At 33.2% G+C, this 21,560-nt stretch overlaps 1 protein-coding gene across 2 annotated transcripts; it reads left to right on the top strand.

Annotated features, from left to right (window-relative positions):
- The first annotated feature begins 1,455 nt into the window (after positions 1–1,455).
- Positions 1,456–20,469, top strand: LOC111379515 (dnaJ homolog subfamily B member 13-like). Of its 2 annotated transcripts, none has more exons than XM_023002905.1 (3): positions 1,456–1,919; positions 2,120–2,544; positions 19,817–20,469. In XM_023002905.1, the coding sequence occupies exons 1-3, from the start codon at positions 1,755–1,757 to the stop codon at positions 20,253–20,255; spliced, it is 1,029 nt and encodes a 342-aa protein (XP_022858673.1). In that variant the 5' UTR covers positions 1,456–1,754; the 3' UTR covers positions 20,256–20,469. The 2 variants fall into 2 exon arrangements, with proteins under 2 accessions (XP_022858673.1, XP_022858672.1); XM_023002904.1 differs by lacking the exons at positions 1,456–1,919; positions 2,120–2,544 and adding exons at positions 15,927–16,383; positions 16,584–17,008 and having other exon boundaries at positions 19,817–20,465.
- Positions 20,470–21,560: the final 1,091 nt, after the last annotated feature.

Here is a 21,560-nt window from a genome sequence, read left to right as displayed (position 1 = left end):
CACATGGACAATGTACATGATATAGTAACTATCAATCTATACCATAAAAGGCTTTCAACACAACACATTTCGATTTCATGCAATACATTGTCATGAATGTTGTGCCTCAGAAGCACAACATGTGCAACATGGTTAAATAACCATGCATTCCCGATCAAGCACTTTCCATTCAATTGATTGTCTATCCCTTGTCAACATATGTTGCATGAAATGTATTTTAGTCAAATATCCAAACAAAGGTAAAAAAACAAAACATTGTCGTACCACATCCTCCATCAACTTTCCACATTGTGGACCTTCAAGTAAATACTATGACTTGCAACTCCAATAAATTGCGATACAAGCCTTGTTCTAAGACTTCATAACGCCATGCCACATGGTTATGTATCCACATGCCTTCTCTCGAGCACTCGTCTATGTAGTTATTGAAACATCGTCGACTTTGAGACGAAGCACCATTCAAGAGGCAGTTATACGTAGTAGCCTTCCTAGAAATATGAAAATATTGTTGTAGGATGTGATATTTATAACATTATACCGAGATACAATTTTGAATTACAAATTTTACCAACAAAGGGAACTCCTATTTTTTTTAATATAAAAGTTACCAACAATTTCCTTTTATTTTTTTATTCTCGCCCTCTTGTTAAGCAACTTTTCGAAAAATTTAAACTATCTTACAGACAAAAATTAATTCATGTTGTTAATCTCTATTATGAAAAGGAATAGTTACTTGTATATAATACAATGGTCATACGGTGTCCACCCCCTCACAAGGAGGGAAACTCACTTCGAGTAAAATATTCGATGTAGTCTCCCATGTAAGAGGGTGGATACCGTTATGGATACCCTGATGTAAGTATAGCATCACCCATTATGAAAATTAAATTGCATCATTATTGACAAAATGTATTAGACAAAAACTACTTGATTCACAAAAAATGACAAATTCACCTCTGAATCTTTTAACAATCTTGGATTAATTCTAATTCGACCTTTAAACTATTTATTTTTCTTGATAATACTCGAGCCGATCTTTAAAACTTTTTACATAACGGATCTTATCACCATGTGAGTTCAACTTTTGATCTTATCATTCCCAAATTGATTCTAAGTCATCTTTAATATTTTTTCGTGATAATAATCGGACCGATCTTGAAAACTTGTTCAATAATCGATCTCCTTACCTCGTGGTTGAACAGTTTGATCTCTATCTTTTCTTTCCCACATTTGTAATGGATCCAATGGACTGTTAATGTACTGTGACAATTATGTCCTTGTTTAAACCCCATTTTGAGGAAAGAATGCATTTTTAAATAGTGTTGATAAAAAATATATGGTTAAAAATTACGAAAAAGTCTTGAGTTAGCGTGTAATATTGTTTCATCGAAAAATATGTGATACAAAATGAATTTTGAAAAAATAAATTTTTAAAGCTTGTTATAATGGACAATCCATGTAACTATAACCAAACGTTGAGAGCTGTTTCCGGAATGTTCCACAGTTCTCTCGTATCTCTTTTCCGAGGCAGTCGATCTTCTGTTCTCTAGCCCCCAAATTCGTAAACTATACATGACACTGATATGCCCATCTATAAACTCTAGACCCACCTAAATTCCATAGCCAATTTTCACAAAAAGGATATTTTGTTGCTATTTTTGTTCATGATTTCGGGGTTTCTGTAGAAAAGTGCCTAAGGGTAAAAGAAGAGTTTTGGCAAAGTGAAGAAGAGAAAGAGAATTGAGGAAGGGGAGATGGGGGTGGACTATTACAAGATTCTGCAGGTGGATAAAAGTGCCAAAGATGAGGACTTGAAGAAGGCTTATAGAAAGCTTGCAATGAGATGGCACCCCGATAAGAATCCCAATAATAAGAAGGAAGCGGAAGCCAAGTTTAAGCAGATTTCTGAAGCCTATGATGTAAGTTCTGCTTTATTTCAGACTTTATTAATTGATGTGGATTCATGGCTTGAGCCAATTTGGTAATTAGGGTTATGGTTATCTGTTAGATTCCAAAAATTGAATCTTTTTAGGTTTTGCTCATAATCTACACTGAGTTAGAGTTGTGTTATGATTAAGGGGATGCAGAACATGTAAATTGATTATTGTTTTTCTACTAGGTGCTAAGCGATCCTCAGAAAAGAACAATATATGATCAGTATGGTGAAGATGGGCTGAAGGGGCAGGTGCCACCTCCTGACGCCGGTGGTGCTGGGGGGCCCACTTTCTTCTCCACAGGGGGTGGACCTACATCTTTCCGATTCAATACCAGAAATGCTGACGATATATTCAATGAGTTTTTTGGATTTTCTAGCCCCTTTGGAGGAATGGGAGGTGGTGGTAGTGGAATGAGGAATGCTAGGTTTGGTGGCATGTTTGATGATGATATGTTTGCATCTTATGGCGAAGGAGGTGGTGGTGGATATCAATCAGCACCGCGGAAAGGAGCTCCAATTGAGCAGAGGTTGCCTTGTACACTTGAAGAGCTCTATAAGGGAACTACTAAGAAGATGAAAATTTCAAGAGAAATCCTGGATGCTAATGGGTAAGTACCATTCTTCATATCTTTGTAAATTATCTAATGATTGCATAATTATTATTCTTTTACTTGGATTGTGTACTTTGTTTATGGATTCTTCATTGTTTCATCATATTGAGATTCTTGCCCAATTGTACGGTTGCATTTTGTACTTTTTGTCTTGATAAATGAAACTTCTTGTGAGATCCAAATTATTGAATACCAACAAGATAAGTTTGGCTTATAGGACAGGATGATTGGTGCTGGCTGCCTGATGCATTTTTCTTCTGATTAACAATTGATTATGATTTCTCTCCATTTTTTAGGAGAATAAGATGAGAGTTCAATTCCTTATGGTGTCTACGTAGATATTCATGTTTGATGAGTAACAGTCTCGTATTTTGGTCTTGAACAAAGTTAGTAGTTACATGTCTTATGAAAGTTTGACGAAATTAATCATGATAATTATTATATCTTGTTTTAGTAATTCTTCTTCCAGTTTATGGATGTCGATTCAAAGGGTACTGTATGTAATTTAAACTGACATAAGTAATTTGGACACATTATTAGCAATTATTCTTCCATTTTATGGATATTTGCACAAGTTATTTATTTATTGCACTAATTTTTCTTTGATAAAAATCATTTTTATCTGTGGCTTCTCAAATACTAACAGTTTTTATTTCATACAATTGTTTATGCGTTGGTACTTAAATAACAAGCACTCTTGAAAAGTAAATGTTGCTAGAATGTTATGGCTAGAAAGACAGAAATAGAATTAAACATTACTTAATATTTCTCTCCAATAATTTGGATCCTGACTTGCTAGTCTCCTCACGTGGCAATCGTTGACAAAGAATATTCCTTAACATACAAGTAAACATAATCTTTCCTTCATACCTACTAATTCTACATTCTGTATTGGTATAACTTCAATAGTAAGCATTTGGATTTTGCCTATTAATGACTTTGTATTTTTGGTTGCATTAATTGCTTTGACGGTCTTTGACTTTGGATGAAGATGTACTTTGTTAAGGGCGGAGTTCCAGTGGATGGAAGAGGGATAGAATTTTACATTAGATTTAGACTCAATTGGACAATGGTGAGAAAAAGGGCCAGGTAGTGTCGTCTGGGGTCAGTTAAATGTAAGATTAAGAATGAGGTTCAATTCAAACTTTGTGAAGCAGAAAGGGGAAAATAAAGATAATGTAAAGCTCAAAGCTAACTTATATCACTAGTCAGTAGCCACTGTATGTGGCAATCGTTTACAAAGAATTGTCCTCAGCTTCCAAGTAAACATAAGCATTTCCTTGATGTTCTCTATCACTATTTTCTTGTAATGGTTTCACTCTCATTAGCAAGCCAAGACTTTGTGGAATTTTGGGTTGTATTAACTGCTTTTATGGCTTTGGTCTTTTTCTGGATGAAGATATACATTTCTGAGGGCAGAGGTTTTGGGGTGGATGGATGAGGGATAGAGTTTTCATTAGATTTAGATGATTGGACAAATATATGTGATACAGCAGATTCTGAGAATGTGAACTATACCAAAGAAATGAGCACAAATGGTATAAGCTTTATTTCTGTTTTTGGCCCATGTAACATTGTTTCAGTAGCCGTGGCATGCATTTAGTTTGACAGGAAACACAGCCATTTATTTGATTTTAGTGGGGGTAATGCAGTTAGGCGAGTTTTATCTATAAGTTTGAGACTATCATGCACGGACACGTCGACATGTGCTTTTTAAAATGTCGATTTATATATTTTATCTTTATCACTATGCTTTTTATCTTTTAATAATATCAATTCTTTCATAGTTTTGATTTCTATTCATGAATTCTTTTAAATTAGTTGAGTAGCTATTCGTTATATTAAAATAACTTATGTTAAATTAGATAGCTGACTTTTGGGGAAGGGAAAATACATATAGTTTATGTCGTGGAATTTTTGAGGAGTGTCATGTGACAAATAAATTATTTCATATGTACGTCTATCTTTGATAAATCCTACAATTAATTTATGTAATATTTGTTCCTTTATTTCTCTAGGCAAATTTCTAGTTATATATAATGTTATTATTTTTAATTTATTAGGGATGGGGTTGTAAAATATATAACATCCCTTTTCTTCAATACATTGATAATAATTATTTATTTTTATAATTTCCATAAAGTAATTTCAGATTATTATGAAATCTATTTCTCTCTTAATATATATATATATATATATATATGCTTATATTCTTCAAATAATATCCTTTTAATTATTTTCTCTTTTAATTCTAAAGGTAGATTTTTAATTACTCTAAAAATTTCTAATATTTCTTTTACATCCTTACTATATGTTCCAACTATATTATCTTCTTCTATATATCCTTCTATGTCAGAACTATATTTTACCTGGTACCTTAGTCTATTTTTATAAGTTTCAATAATTTCTAAAATCATAATTTTATTTTTTATATTTTCTCTCGTGATCTCTATGACTCTGATACCAATTGTGCGGGTGCTATTATGAGCGAACAAAAATCTAATAATCTAAAAATCTAATAATCATGAATCTAAAAATCTAAATTTTTTTTATATTCCAAAAACTCTTTTATTTTACTATTAGGTTAAAATAAAATCTTAAGATAAAGACTAATCTATTTTTTATTTGCCTTCTTATAGATTTTTAAGTAATTCTTCAAAGTCTAATAATGTTTGAGAATTTACAATATCAATATCTGTTATCATATCTATATCTGTTCTAAAATGTATATCATATTTTGAAATATTTTTCTTCCTTTTTTCCAATTTATCTATGATATCTTGTATATCTTTTATAATTATTGTTCTAACAATTCCTTTAGCAAAATTTTCTAATAAGTTTTCTTTGAAACATTTTAATATTTCTTGTGATGCATATAATTGTTCTTGATATCCTATCTTATCATTTTATTTTTTATTTTTAACAACCTTTTTTATATTATATGGTCCTCTCTTATATTTGGATTTTTCTATTTTATAATTAGTCATTAATAATTCTCACAAATTTTTAGAAAAATTATTTTTTAATTTTTTAAGGACTTAAATAGAAGATTTATATTAGATAAAGGGTTGTTTTTTAATATTTGTTTAAGAGTATTTTAGGTAATCCAAAATGTTTAGAAAAGTCGAAGGCTATTTTGGAAAATACTTCCTTTATTTAGGTCAATTTGAGGTATTTCCCATATACTTAGCATATAAATTTTTAAATACACAGAAAGAAAAAATACACATTGATTATGTTTGTTTATTTTCTTGAGGCCATTCAATAGGTTTAGCACCTTTTTTTTAAGCAATTAACATTGTGCTATGTTTCTAATTTTATCTAAATTATAATACTATATAATCACAAATTCATATATAATATTTAAAAATAACGTGCTACGCAAATTTGTTGGTTATAGGTAGAATCACATGTTTCACGTGTGTGCCATACCAACCATTAAAATCATTTTTCTGTATTGACATTGTCTCTCATTGAAAAGGAATTTTCATGATTTAGATAATTCATATCCACATTTAGATAACACTGAACGACCTTAAGAATATAGAATAAATAATAATAGGGAACTTTGTACTTTTCGTCCCCATTCTCTACGAAATATAATATAGTTATTCTCAACTTTTTTAACATCTTCATTGCAACCTTTAAATTATGTAACAAAACTTGTCCATTTTGGCCATTAAATGATGGTTGTCATTCTCTTTAAATAAACAAAAAATAAAAGAAAGAAATGAAATAAAACAGTTATTTTGCAAAGAGAGTCCTGTAACTCTTTAAAAAGTGCAAATAAATCTCACTTAAAAGAATTAAAGGCCCAAAAAAAAAAAAATCATCTTTTTCAGCCAAACTCAAATTTAATTCATAAAAAAAATAAAAAAAAAATCAAGATAATACCCAAACCCAACTGCCCACCCACCGTAACAAAAGTCACCATTGACATTGGACATTCACCAGCCTTCCACCATCCATATGCAAAACAAAATCACATATGACATATGAATGGACCAAATTCAAATGGCTATGTGGTTATATATAGATTGTTATTCAAAAGAGAAATCTTTTTAAACTATAAAATGGTAAATTATGGTCATACCTAAAATTTTCGGAGCTTTAAGGCAAATGAAACTAAATCTATTAACATAAAACTCAATTATAAAATAACAAAAAAAAAAAAAAAGTAATATAAAATATATTATATAATTTCAAATGATAATTTAAATAGTAATAACCTTCCAATTTATATCGCAACAAAATAATAACACTATTTTAGGGATTTAATACCTCTAATACTCTGAATCAGAGCTATATATTTTAACTTGTGCCTCGTGAGCAGCACCGACTGCAGTTGATAGAAAGAGAGCTCAAAATTACTTATTTTATTCAAAACTTTGTTAAGCAAAACGTAAAAGTGGTCGAATTTGACTTAATAGTACATAAAATACAATAAAGTATGGCAAACATATCTTTTTGACGACATTGTATTCAAAAAAATAAAGTTTTGATTGAAACAAACTTGAAAAGGAGGGGAAAAAAAAATGAAAATCAAAGTTATGTATGTATGTATAAATTTCCTTCACAAATATAAGTAAAGAAAAAAATATTAAGTGAACAAAAAAAAAAAAAAACCTAAAAAATTCACTACACCTTGTCAAAAATTTTAAACAATTTTCTTCTCAAATTACGGTGTATTTAACTTTATTTTGATGAGATTTCTGTATAAAAAAGGATTGAGCAGTTATTTTCTAGAGTTTGGAATTGAAAATGAAAGAAACACTTACATCTAAAATAATTAAGTGTTAGCTATAGTGTTTTATCGACATTACCTTTTTAAAGGTGAGAAAATCAATGTGGAAGTTTACAAAATAATGTAAAAAAGACAAGATATGCCTGTTGGAAAAAAATTCCAACTTTGGGGGCCACACATGTACATTTATTAGAATGTGTGGTGCTATTTTAAAGTAAATTTAGTCGATAAAGTGATCCATTGGATTTAATTTTGGACTAATGAGTATTAAATTTTATGGGATTAAAGTGTAGAGACCAGAAGGTGTTATTTTGAATTGATGAGGGGCCGATTTGAAATAACTTAAAGTTAATAACTGCCAATAGCAGTTATTTTAAAAGTGGTTATGGTCTCCAATTTGAACGTGATTTTTTTTTATAGAATCTCTGCATTCCCATTAACAGAGATTTTTCAAGAAAATCAAAAGGAAGGAAAATCACGTATCAATTAGAAAATCAAAACCCAATTAAAGCAGTAAGATTCATGGATCAAGGTATGTTTCCGCATTTTTTTTTATTGTTTCTTTGATTTCTACATGGAATTTATGATTTTATGAAAGGATTTTATGAATATGGTTCCTTTCAATTTATGCAACAAGTGGTATCAGAGCCATCCATTGTTGAAAACTTTGAGAAATTGCAATAATTTAGTATTTTTTTTGGTTATTGTTATGGATCTTCCATGATGTTATGTGAAATTTAAATTTCTGCAATTTTTTTTTTTATGAGATTTTCAAATTTAACTATTTGGATTCATTATTGTTGAATTTGAGAATTGTTTAGCATATTATTTATGGTTATAGATCTAGATCCAGTAAAAGGTTTTGGAATCTAAAGTTTTAAAATTTCATTTTTCTGGTTTTGGTTTAAAAAAAAAAAAAACAATTTTAACTGGGCCGGCGCCGTAAAAGAGAGAAAGAGAGAGATGCAGCCGGTGGATTTTTGGGGGCGGAGGCCTGAGGTGCAATTTTTGTAATCTCAAGTCCTTGCTTGCAATTTCTAATTAGGGTTTTAAAATTAAAATTTTAAATTCAGTCCCTAAACTTTGTTATCCATCCAAGTTGGACCTTAAGGTTATGGGTTTAATAATTCAGCCCCTAGATTTTGGAAAATTATTTAATCTGGGCCATTAAACTTTTGAATTTTACAATTAAAGTCCCCAAAGTTCATAATTAATTAAAATTAGCCCTTAAAGTTTTAAAATTTTTCAAATTTTGATCCCTAAAGTTTTAAATTATTAATCCTTAGGTCCCTAAACTTTCTAAAGGCATCTAATAATGCAAAATTAGTGATTCTCTCTCTATAATTTTGGTACTAAAGACTCCCTTAAGAGGAATAATTAAGATTTAATTATGTGGAATAATAAAATTCAAATATTTTGGTAATTTATTCATAATAAATTAAGGTTATCTAGCATTTTTAAATAAACTAATTGAAACAATATGTCGTCAAAGTGACCTCTTTTGTGTAGATTGGTTTATTTGGATGTTTAGATGTGTGTGTGTTTTTTCATGCGGGTATTAGCCGGCCCAAAGAAAGGTTAATACTTGGCCGAATTACATACATACTTGTGGTGGTGAATGTGTGACAATTATAAGGTTTCCATGTAAATAATAAATCAATCCAAAGATAGGTTTATTATTTGACAGGAGTTATTGTCAATGTTCGATCACTACAACGAGAGTACCACTTGCAATTAGTATTACTGTCCAAAGACTTGATATTAATGTTGCACTAGGTATCTTGAGATGAGACTTACCATTATTTGAATTTATTGTTCATTAAATATGGATATGAGCATAATTAATCGTTTCTTTCTGTTCTCTCTACAGCTAGTTCATCTGCTACTACAATATCTGCTAATGTCAATTCAATTCCCATACTTAATGGAACAAACTTCAAGGATTGAAAAGCGAACATATTGATTGTTCTTGGCTGCATGGATCTTGACCTTGCACTTCGGGTTGAGGAACTCACCCCTCTTACGGAAGAAAGTTCTCCTGATGAAAAGAGGAACTTTGAGAGGTGGGCTCGCTCAAATCGCATGAGTCGAATGATCATTAAGCGCGGCATTCCGGAAGCCTTTAGAGGTGCAGTATCCGAAGGGATAACTAATGCCAAGGAGTTCCTTGTCGAAATTGAGAAGCGTTTTGTGAAAAATGATAAGGCTGAAACAAGCACGCTTTTGCAAATCTTGATTTCAATGAAGTACAAGGGCAAGGGAAACTTAAGGAAGTACATCATGGAGATGTCTCATATTGCTTCAAAACTTAAAGGTCTAAAGCTCGAGCTATCCGATGACTTGCTCATTCATTTGGTATTGATCTCGCTTCCTGCACAGTTCAGTCAATTTAAGGTCAGTTATAACTGTCAGAAGGAGAAATGGTCTTTAAATGAGCTCATTTCATATTGTGTGCAAGAGGAAGAAAGGTTGAAGCAATAAAGAACTGAAAGTGCTCACTTGGCAAGCACTTCTAAGGATAAGGGCAAGAAAAAGAAGAAGGAATATGAAGCTGCTCCTAAGGGTCCAGCACAAAAGAAACGAAAGGAAGACAAAGATACTTGTTTCTTTTGCCATCAGTCTGGACATATGAAGAAGGACTGTGCCAAATATCACGCATGACGTACAAAGAAAGGTACACTTCTTACTTTGGTCTGTTCTGAGGATAATTTAGCTTCAATACCTAGAAACACTTGGTGGATAGATTTTGGTGCTACTACTCATATAAGTGTTTCTATGCAGGGCTGCCTGAACTACCAAAAGCCAAGTGATGATGAAAAATACATCTATGTGGGTAATGGCAAATCGGTGGAAGTTGATGTAATAGGGACTTTTAGGTTGTTATTAAGAACTGGTTGTTATTTGGATTTGAAAGACACTTTCGTTGTACCGTCTTTTAGACGGAATTTAATTTCTGCTTCTTCCTTGGATAAATTAGGTTATTGTTGTTCATTTGGAAACAATCAGTTTAGTCTTTCTTTAAATTCCAATATTATTGGTACTGGTTCATTATCTGCATATGATAACCTGTATTTGCTTGATATTATTGCATCATATAATGAGACCTTGCATGTGGATTCACGTGGTACTAAACGCAAATTAAATAAAGAAAATTCTGCAACATTATGGTACAAGCGCTTAGGTCACATCTCAAAAACTAGAGTTGAACGACTTGTGTCAGATGGTATTTTGGATTCCCTTGATTTCACCGATTTTGATATATGTATCGAGTGTATCAAGGGAAAACAGACCAAAACAAGGAGATTAGGTGCTAAAAGAACTTCAGATGTGTGTAGCTGAAAGACGAAACAGAACTCTTAAGGACATGGTAAGAAGTATGATTAGTCATTCCACCTTACGGAAATCACTCTAGGGAGAAGCATTAAAGACTGCAGCTTATATTTTGAACAGAGTACCAACTAAGGCTGCTGCTAAAACACCTTATGAACTTTGGACAGGCAGAAAGCCTAGTCTAAAGCATTTTCACATTTGGGGATGTCCAGTTGAGGCTAGGCCTTATAGGCCACATGAAAAGAAATTGGACTCCAAAACAATTAGCAGCTATTTTATTGGCTATTCTGAGCGATCCAAGGGCTATAAATTTTATGATCCCACACTTAAGTCAATTTTTGAAATGGGAACCGCAACATTTTTTGAGGATGTTGAGTTTGGGGAGAGAAATAAGGTTAGAGACATTGTCTTTGAGGAAGAAGTTGAGGAAGGATCGGTTTCGATTCCTACTATTGCTTTTGACAATGTACAGGTTTCTATACCTGTTGTTGATCAAGAAGCATATCCAGAACCTCAACCAGACAATGTTGAAGTACCTCCCATCCAAAATGAGGTAATTATTCCAGAAATACAAACTCAACAACCTCAAGAGCCAATACCATTAAGGAGATCCACGAGAGAGAGGAAAAGTACTATTTCAGATGATTTCATAGTATTTCTCCAAGAACATGAGGAAAATAATGGAATGGTGGGAGATGATCCAATCAATTTCCATCAGGCCATGCAGGGTTCTAACTCTCAAAAGTGGATTGATGCCATGAATGAGGAGTATAAGTCTATGCAAGACAATAAAGTTTGGGATCTTGTCCCATTACCTGAAGGTGTGAAGCCCATTGGTTGTAAATGGATTTTTAAAACCAAGAGGGATTCAAATGGTAATGTGGAAAGATATAAGGCTCGTCTTGTGGCTAAAGGCTTTACCTAAAAGGAAGGCATTGACTTCAAAGAGACTTTCTCTCCAGTTTCAACGAAAGACTCTTTAAGGACAATTATGGCACTTGTTGCGCACTTTGACCTTGAGTTACATCAGATGGATGTCAAGACGGCGTTTCTCAATGGCGACATTGATGAGACAATTTATATGGTGCAACCAGAAAACTTTATGTCAGGAGACTCGAAGAAAATGGTTTGCAAATTAAAGAAATCCATCTACGGGCTCAAGCAAGCTTCCCGTCAATGGTATCACAAATTTCATCAGGTCATTATCTTATTTGGTTTTGAGGTAAATGTCGTTGATGATTGTGTGTATCACAAGTTTAGTGGGAGTAAGCATATTTTCCTGGTTTTGTATGTTGATGACATACTGCTTGCCACTAACGATATAGGCATGTTGCACGAAACCAAGAGATTTTTATCAAAGAATTTTGAGATGAAAGATCTTGGTGACGCCTCTTTTGTATTAGGGATTCAGATACATCGGGATCGTTCTTGAGGTATTCTTGGACTGTCACAAAAGAGCTATATCGATAAAGTACTTAAGAGGTTTGGCATGCAAGACTGTAAACCAGGTGACACCCCTGTCGCTAAGGGAGACAAATTTAGTCTCAAACAGTGCCCACAAAATGACCTTGAAGTTAAGGAAATGTAGAAGATTCCCTATGCATCAGCTATTGGGAGTCTAATGTATGCTCAAGTATGTACACGCCCAGACATAGCATTTATTGTTGGAATGCTAGGCAGATATTTAAGCAACCCTGGGATGGATCATTGGAAGGCAGCTAAAAGGGTTATGAGGTATCTAAAGAGAACAAAGGATTATATGCTCACATATAGCAGATCAGATCAGTTAGAGATCATAGGGTACTCCGATTCTGATTTTGCTGGATGCCAAGATAGTAGAAGATCCACATCAGGTTATATTTTTCTGCTAGCTGGAGGAGCTATTTCCTGGAAGAGTACCAAGCAGACACTCATAGCTCCTTCTACCATGGCAGCAGATTTTGTAGCATGCTATGAGGCATCTAATCATGGAATATGGCTGCGAAATTTTGTCACTGGGCTGCGCATTCTGAATGGCATAGAAAGACCACTAAAGTTGTATTGTGACAACAACTCAGCAGTTCTATATTCTAACAACAACAGGAGCTCATCTAAATCAAAACATATTGACATTAAATTCCTGGTTGTGAAGGAAAGAGTACAGAGTGGACAGATTTCTATAGAGCACATTGGAACAAACTCCATGATTGCGGATCCGTTTATTAAGGGATTACCACCCAAGGTCTTTCATGAGCACACCGCTCATATGGGTGTTGTACTTTTTGAGGATATCATGTTTTAGTGGGAGTTTGTATTCTTATTGCTTTATATATGTTTAGTTCTTTGAACACATTTATGTATTTGGATATTTTCTGTACAGAAATAAAGTATTCAGTTCATTCCACTCTGTTATTATGTTTAGTACTGATCTCACTTAAGAAATAAGGTTGTACCAGTTGGAAATAGACATGTTCGGATCACATAACATGTAATTTCCATGCTACACTTCCATAATTGATCTATGTCATTTGGTTGTATGGGTGTACGTGACCATTGATGGATTTAGTCACAATAAATGTGACGAAAATCGCTTTGATCCTACATCGATGTAACTAATGGACGAGATTGTTTGAAAATACCTTTAATAACTATAGCACAATTTTGAACTCATAAGTCTGTGCACACTTATAATGTAACATGTTTGGCCCAGTGGGAGATTGTTGGAAAAAAATTCCAACTTTGGGGGCCACACATGTACATTTATTAGAATGTGTGGTGCTATTTTAAAGTAAATTTAGTCGATAAAGTGATCCATTGGATTTAATTTTGGACTAATGAGTATTAAATGAGATTAAAGTGTAGAGACCAGAAGGTGTTATTTTGAATTGATGAGGGGTCGATTTGAAATAACTTAAAGTTAATAACTGCCAATAGCAGTTATTTTAAAAGTGGTTATGGTCCCCAATTTGAACGTGATTTTTTTTTATGGAATCTCTGCATCCCCATTAACAGAGACTTTTCAAGAAAATCAAAAGGAAGGAAAATCACGTATCAATTGGAAGATCAAAACCCAATTAAAGCAGTAAGATTCATGGATCAAGGTATGTTTCCGCATTTTTTTTTATTGTCTCTTTGATTTCAACATGAAATTTATGATTTTATGAAAGGATTTTATGAATATGGTTCCTTTCAATTTATGCAACAATGCCAACAGAAGTAAATAGTCATTTTTCAAAGGTTGGGATGAATTTATTATTAGACTATGAAAGAGGCCTGATTGTATAAATTTCTCAAAAGGAAAAGAAAAAAAAGGGATATGAGGCGAAATTAGGATTTCAACCCATAATCTTCCACCCAAAATAAAAATTAAAAAAAAAAAAATAATAATAATAATAATAAAAAGAAGAAGAAGGAGGAGGAGGAGGGGAAAAAAAAAAAAAATAATAATAATAATAATAAAAAGAAGAAGAAGGAGGAGGAGGAGGGGAAAAAAAAAAAGACTTCCTTACCACTAAACTATGAAGATTTTACATCTATTATTCTAACATTTAAAATAGGCAGGAAAAAAAAAATCCAGAATTTTTGGCTCCCTTTGAGTATGGACCTGAGACGAGGCCATTGCACAACAACCAAATTAGAAACCCCTGGTCATTGACTCAGTAATTCATTAGCTTGATAATTGGTTTGTTGTGGAATTGATACGAACAAGACACTCTCATGTTCGAAGTTGTTTATAATCAGTTAAATTATAAATACATATTAATAAGTCATGGATAAATGATTAATATACAGACCCTAGCAATTTTCGACCAAACCACCAAATTGTATCTAATTAGTACTTCAATGACATCTAAGTCGTTGCACATGGACAATGTATGTGATATAGTAACTATCAATCTATACCATAAAAGGCTTTCAACACAACACATTTCGATTTCATGCAATACATTGTCATGAATGTTGTGCCTCAGAAGCACAACATGTGCAACATGGTTAAATGACCATGCATTCCCGATCAAGCACTTTTCATTCAATTGATTGTCCATCCCTTGTCGACATAGGTTGCATGAAATGTATTTTGGTCAAATACCCAAATAAAGGTCAAAAAGAAAAACATTGTCGTACCACATGCTCCATCAACTTTCCACATTGTGGACCTTCAAGTAAATACTATGACTTGCAACTCCAATAAATTGCAATACAAGCCTTGTTCTAAGACTTCATAACGCCATGCCACATGGTTATGTATCCACATGCCTTATCTCGAGCAATCGTCTATGTAGTTATTGAAACGTCGTCAACTTTGAGACGAAGCACCATGCAAGAGGCAGTTATACGTAGTAGCCTTCCTAGAAATATGAAAATATTGTCGTAGGATGTGATATTTATAACATTATACCGAGATACAATTTTGAATTACAAATTTTACCAACAAAGGGAACTCCTACTTTTTTTAATATAAAAGTTACCAACAATTTCCTTTTATTTTTTTTCTTCTCGCCCTCTTGTTAAACAACTTTTCGAAAAATTTAAACTATCTTATAGACAAAAATTAATTCATGTTGTTAATCTCTCTTATGAAAAGGAATAGTTACTTGTATATAATACAATGGCCATAATGGTGTCCATTCCCTCACAAGGAGGAAAACTCACTTCGAGTAAAATATTCGATGTAGGTCCCCCATGTAAGAGGGTGTATACCATTATGAATACCTTGATGTAAGTATAACATCACCCATTATGAAAATTAAATTGCATCATTATTGACAAAATGTATTAGACAAAAACTACTTGATTCACAAAAAATGACAAATTCACCTCTGAATCTTTTAACAATCTTGGATTAATTCTAATTCGACCTTTAAACTATTTATTTTTCTTGATAATACTCGAGCCGATCTTTAAAACTTTTTACATAACGGATCTTATCACCATGTGAGTTCAACTTTTGATCTTATCATTCCCAAATTGATTCTAAGTCATCTTTAATAATTTTTCGTGATAATAATCGGACCGATCTTGAAAACTTGTTCAATAATCGATCTCCTTACCTCGTGGTTGAACAGTTTGATCTCTATCTTTTCTTTCCCACATTTGTAATGGATCCAATGGACTGTTAATGTACTGTGACAATTATGTCCTTGTTTAAATCCCATTTTGAGGAAAGAATGCATTTTTAAATAGTGTTGATAAAAAATATATGGTTAAAAATTACGAAAAAGTCTTGAGTTAGCGTGTAATATTGTTTCATCGAAAAATATGTGATACAAAATGAATTTTGAAAAAATAAATTTTTAAAGCTTGTTATAATGGACAATCCATGTAACTATAACCAAACGTTGAGAGCTGTTTCCGGAATGTTCCACAGTTCTCTCGTATCTCTTTTCCGAGGCAGTCGATCTTCTGTTCTCTAGCCCCCACATTCGTAAGCTATACATGACACTGATATGCCCATCTATAAACTCTAGACCCACCTAAATTCCATAGCCAATTTTCACAAAAAGGATATTTTGTTGCTATTTTTGTTCATGATTTCGGGGTTTCTGTAGAAAAGTGCCTAAGGGTAAAAGAAGAGTTTTGGCAAAGTGAAGAAGAGAAAGAGAATTGAGGAAGGGGAGATGGGGGTGGACTATTACAAGATTCTGCAGGTGGATAAAAGTGCCAAAGATGAGGACTTGAAGAAGGCTTATAGAAAGCTTGCAATGAGATGGCACCCCGATAAGAATCCCAATAATAAGAAGGAAGCGGAAGCCAAGTTTAAGCAGATTTCTGAAGCCTATGATGTAAGTTCTGCTTTATTTCAGACTTTATTAATTGATGTGGATTCATGGCTTGAGCCAATTTGGTAATTAGGGTTATGGTTATCTGTTAGATTCCAAAAATTGAATCTTTTTAGGTTTTGCTCATAATCTACACTGAGTTAGAGTTGTGTTATGATTAAGGGGATGCAGAACATGTAAATTGATTATTGTTTTTCTACTAGGTGCTAAGCGATCCTCAGAAAAGAACAATATATGATCAGTATGGTGAAGATGGGCTGAAGGGGCAGGTGCCACCGCCTGACGCCGGTGGTGCTGGGGGGCCCACTTTCTTCTCCACAGGGGGTGGACCTACATCTTTCCGATTCAATACCAGAAATGCTGACGATATATTCAATGAGTTTTTTGGATTTTCTAGCCCCTTTGGAGGAATGGGAGGTGGTGGTAGTGGAATGAGGAATGCTAGGTTTGGTGGCATGTTTGATGATGATATGTTTGCATCTTATGGCGAAGGAGGTGGTGGTGGATATCAATCAGCACCGCGGAAAGGAGCTCCAATTGAGCAGAGGTTGCCTTGTACACTTGAAGAGCTCTATAAGGGAACTACTAAGAAGATGAAAATTTCAAGAGAAATCCTGGATGCTAGTGGGTAAGTACCATTCTTCATCTCTTTGTAAATTATCTAATGCTTGCATAATTATTATTCTTTTACTTGGATTGTGTACTTTGTTTATGGATTCTTCATTGTTTCATCATATTGAGATTCTTGCCCAATTGTACGGTTGCATTTTGTACTTTTTGTCTTGATAAACGAAACTTCTTGTAAGATGCAATTTATTGAATAGCAACAAGATAAGTTTGGCTTATAGCACAGGATGATTGGTGCTGGCTGCCTGATGCATTTTTCTTCTGATTAACAATTGATTATGATTTCTCTTCATTTTTTAGGAGAATAAGATGAGAGTTCAATTCCTTATGGTGTCTACGTAGATATTCATGTTTGATGAGTAACAGTCTCGTATTTTGTTCTTGAACAAAGTTAGTAGTTACATGTCTTATGAAAGTTTGACGAAATTAATCATGATAATTATTATATCTTGTTTTAGTAATTCTTCTTCCAGTTTATGGATGTCGATTCAAAGGGTACTGTATGTAATTTAAACTGACATAAGTAATTTGGACACATTATTAGCAATTATTCTTCCATTTTATGGATATTTGCACAAGTTATTTATTTATTGCACTAATTTTTCTTTGATAAAAATCATTTTTATCTGTGGCTTCTCAAATACTAACAGTTTTTATTTCATACAATTGTTTATGCGTTGGTACTTAAATAAGAAGCACTCTTGAAAAGTAAATGATGCTAGAATGTTATGGCTAGAAAGACAGAAATAGAATTAAACATTACTTAATATTACTCTCCAATAATATGGATCCTGACTTGTCGCTAGTCTCCTCACGTGGCAATCGTTGACAAAGAATATTCCTTAACATACAAGTAAACATAATCTTTCCTTCATACCTACTAACTCTACATTCTGTATTGGTATAACGTCAATAGTAGGCATTTGGATTTTGTCTATTAATGACTTTGTATTTTTGGTTGCATTAATTGCTTTGACGGTCTTTGACTTCGGATGAAGATGTACTTTGTTAAGGGCGGAGTTCCAGTGGATGGAAGAGGGATAGAATTTTACATTAGATTTAGACTCAATTGGACAATGGTGAGAAAAAGGGCCAGGTAGTGTCGTCTGGGGTCAGTTAAATGTAAGATTAAGAATGAGGTTCAATTCAAACTTTGTGAAGCAGAAAGGGGAAAATAAAGATAATGTAAAGCTCAAAGCTAACTTATATCACTAGTCAGTAGCCACTGTATGTGGCAATCGTTTACAAAGAATTGTCCTCAGCTTCCAAGTAAACATAAGCATTTCCTTGATGTTCTCTATCACTATTTTCTTGTAATGGTTTCACTCTCATTAGCAAGCCAAGACTTTGTGGAATTTTGGGTTGTATTAACTGCTTTTACGGCTTTGGTCTTTTTCTGGATGAAGATATACATTTCTGAGGGCAGAGGTTTTGGGGTGTATGGATGAGGGATAGAGTTTTCATTAGATTTAGATGATTGGACAAATATATGTGATACAGCAGATTCTGAGAATGTGAACTACACCAAAGAAATGAGCACAAATGGTATAAGCTTTATTTCTGTTTTTGGCCCATGTAACATTGTTTCAGTAGACGTGGCATGCATTTAGTTTGACAGGAAACACAGCCATTTATTTGATTTAAGTGGGGGTAATGCGGTTAGGCGAGTTTTATCTATAAGTTTGAGACTATCATGCACGGACACGTCGACATGTGCTTTTTAAATTGTCGATTTATATATTTTATCTTTATCACTATGCTTTTTATCTTTTAATAATATCAATTCTTTCATAGTTTTGATTTCTATTCATGAATTCTTTTAAATTAGTTGAGTAGCTATTCGTTATATTAAAATAACTTATGTTAAATTAGATAGCTGACTTTTGGGGAAGGGAAAATACATATAGTTTATGTCGTGGAATTTTTGAGGAGTGTCATGTGACAAATGTATCATCTCGGACATGGACATATAGCTCAACTAAGAATGTTCGTGCACCATAGGTTAAAGATGTAGATTAACTGTGGTACAATTGAAGTCAACAGAACTCAGGTCATATTTGCCAGGTGTATGTATGGACATGGACTATAATAACCTTTAGATATATTAATGAATTGGTAGACTGTTAAAGCCATTGTAATGGTCTAATGCTATTGCATATCTTGTGTACTAGCAGGGATAGTGCAACCTTTTGCAGTTCTATTTTTCGATTTTGTATAATTGGATGTGTTGTCGATGCATATTTATACATAGTTGATCTACGAGAGTTAACTAAAGCAAATTCACTTTACAATATAATAAACGAAAATAAAAAATAAATAAATAAAAAATTAATGTTTTATTTAATAAGTGTGTTAGGACACGTTGAGTCTGTACTTTTTTGAAAAATTGTAATTGGTGTGTCTGTGTCATGTCGTGTCCGCATCTGTGCTTCCTAGATTTATATAAAACATCATGTTTGTTTTGGCAACCTATTTTCACAATTCTCAATTTTCATGTGTACGAGTTATGCCGAAGTCGTGGTTAAAGTTTCCTTCTTTGAACTCCATTTATTTTAAGTTTTATTAAGGAACTGTTGTAGATAAGTACGTACAAAATCTAGCACCAATTGCTCGGCTTTTCTATGCTAGAATGGATAAACCATGGACTGCCCCATCATTTATTAGGAAACTTTATAAGAAAGCTAATCGATCTTTACTTTTGTGGAACCGAGTTATATGGAAATGTTGCATGTATTTTTCCTTTCATATGTTATCCATCTCGAGGTGGATATGTGGATTTCCTCTTACATTTCCTTTTGGTTAATGGCAGGAAAACAGCCCCTGTAGAGGAGATCTTGACCATTAATATCAAGCCTGGCTGGAAGAAAGGTACTAAGATCACCTTCCAGGAGAAAGGGAATGAGCATCCAAATCAAATACCTTCAGATCTCGTCTTCATTGTTGATGAGAAGGCCCACAGAACTTTCACTCGAGATGGGAATGACTTGATTTTTACGCAGAAGATACCACTGGTGGAAGCATTATCTGGTTGCATAGTACACATCACTACATTAGATGGCAGGAATCTAACAATTCCCATCAACAACGTGATCCATCCAGATTACGAAGAGATTGTCCCAAGAGAAGGCATGCCAATCTCAAAAGATCCAACTAAGAAAGGGAATTTGAGAATTAAGTTTGACATAAAATTTCCTGCAAGGTTGACATCAAGTCAGAAAGCTGGTATAAAGGAGCTCTTGGGTTCTTGAGGTCAGGATTTCTTTTAGTCATCGTTAAGGCGTTGTTTAATTATTCACGATCAGTTCATCTTTTTGGCACTCCTAAATTTATGGATTGAAATATGGTGTGGTGCTTCAAATTATAGATATAGACAACAGTTGGTTTTATCATATTTAAGATTGTGAAACTATATCTTTTGTCACTGGATTGTATAAGATATTTTTTTTTTCTCGAGATCAGTTATCCAAGTTATTTCAGGTTTAAGTTTCAGGTTATAGCCAGCACGTTAAACCTCACACGTGCATGCACGTACACAATATATTGATGTTTTCATGAAATGAATGCTTAATCTGATTTTGTGATGGCTTAAGATGTGGTGATGTTGGTAAACCCACCATTGCAAAAATACAAGAACCTTGCTCCCTGTCTCGGCTTGGGGACAGGGTTAAAAAGAGGGGCACCACGGGACAGGTGATTTTATCCAAAATATAACCCCCTCCCTCTCTCCCTCTTCAAGAGGAAAGTAGAATCAAATAATTACCCGATACACAATAATCCATGTTATAAGGCACTAAAACAACAGACATATCTAAAATGAAAATAAATTATTTCCAGTTAGTATTATATTGAAAAAGACGAATTATCATGGGGGCGTCCTATAAGGTTGAAGGACCCCCAACAATTCGTTGGCTGTCCGGAAATATGCCAACAAGTAGTCCCTCTTCAGGGCACCCTATAATAATGTCAAGGGCTGAAAAGACACCACAGCAAAAGGGAGAGAGTTAAAGAAAAGAGAGAGGGAGTAGGAAGAAGAGAAGATCATGAAAATTGAATCCTATTCTGCTAATAAAAACATTTGGAGGAGGGTGATGTGGTATGAGGCAAGATAGCATAACAAATTGCAAAAGAATCATAATAGAAGGAAAATACCATTGTAATCTTAGAAGAGAATTAGCACGTGAAATGCAACCAATCGAGATTTATGGGGATGTACTTTTTTTTTTTTTACTGTAAAAGGTCAAATGAATTGTGGGTCAATATCATAGGAATTCTTTTAAACACACATCTTCCAAAAAAATCACTATTTTAAAATTCATTTTATTAAAAAAAATTGATTTTCAAATATAGGCTCAATTACCAAGGTTCTCTTTCAATACAATATTTGATGAATAAGATTTTAGACCCAGCCCTTGTTTGAGAGCCATTATATTTTTAAAAAATTATATTTTGAATAGCAAATTTTTGGAGATTTTTTGTAATTAAAAATTAGGAAAAAAAATTTCAATGTACGTGCAAAACATTTTATTACGTGAATGTGAAGTTCAAAATGAAAA

This window comes from Olea europaea, unplaced genomic scaffold (assembly GCF_002742605.1).
Source record: "Olea europaea var. sylvestris unplaced genomic scaffold, O_europaea_v1 scaffold1998, whole genome shotgun sequence".
NCBI lineage: Eukaryota > Viridiplantae > Streptophyta > Magnoliopsida > Lamiales > Oleaceae > Olea > Olea europaea.
Note: the sequence above shows the minus strand (reverse complement) of the source record. Positions and strands in the feature narration are given on the sequence as shown.

Bases quoted from the DNA above. Each gene is read 5' to 3' on its own strand.
- LOC111379515 (XM_023002905.1), top strand. From the start codon at position 1,755: ATGGGGGTGGACTATTACAAGATTCTGCAGGTGGATAAAAGTGCCAAA. The intron at 1,920-2,119 runs GTAAGTTCTGCT...TTTTTCTACTAG, and splicing joins AGATTTCTGAAGCCTATGAT to GTGCTAAGCGATCCTCAGAA. The intron at 2,545-19,816 runs GTAAGTACCATT...GGTTAATGGCAG, and splicing joins GAAATCCTGGATGCTAATGG to GAAAACAGCCCCTGTAGAGG.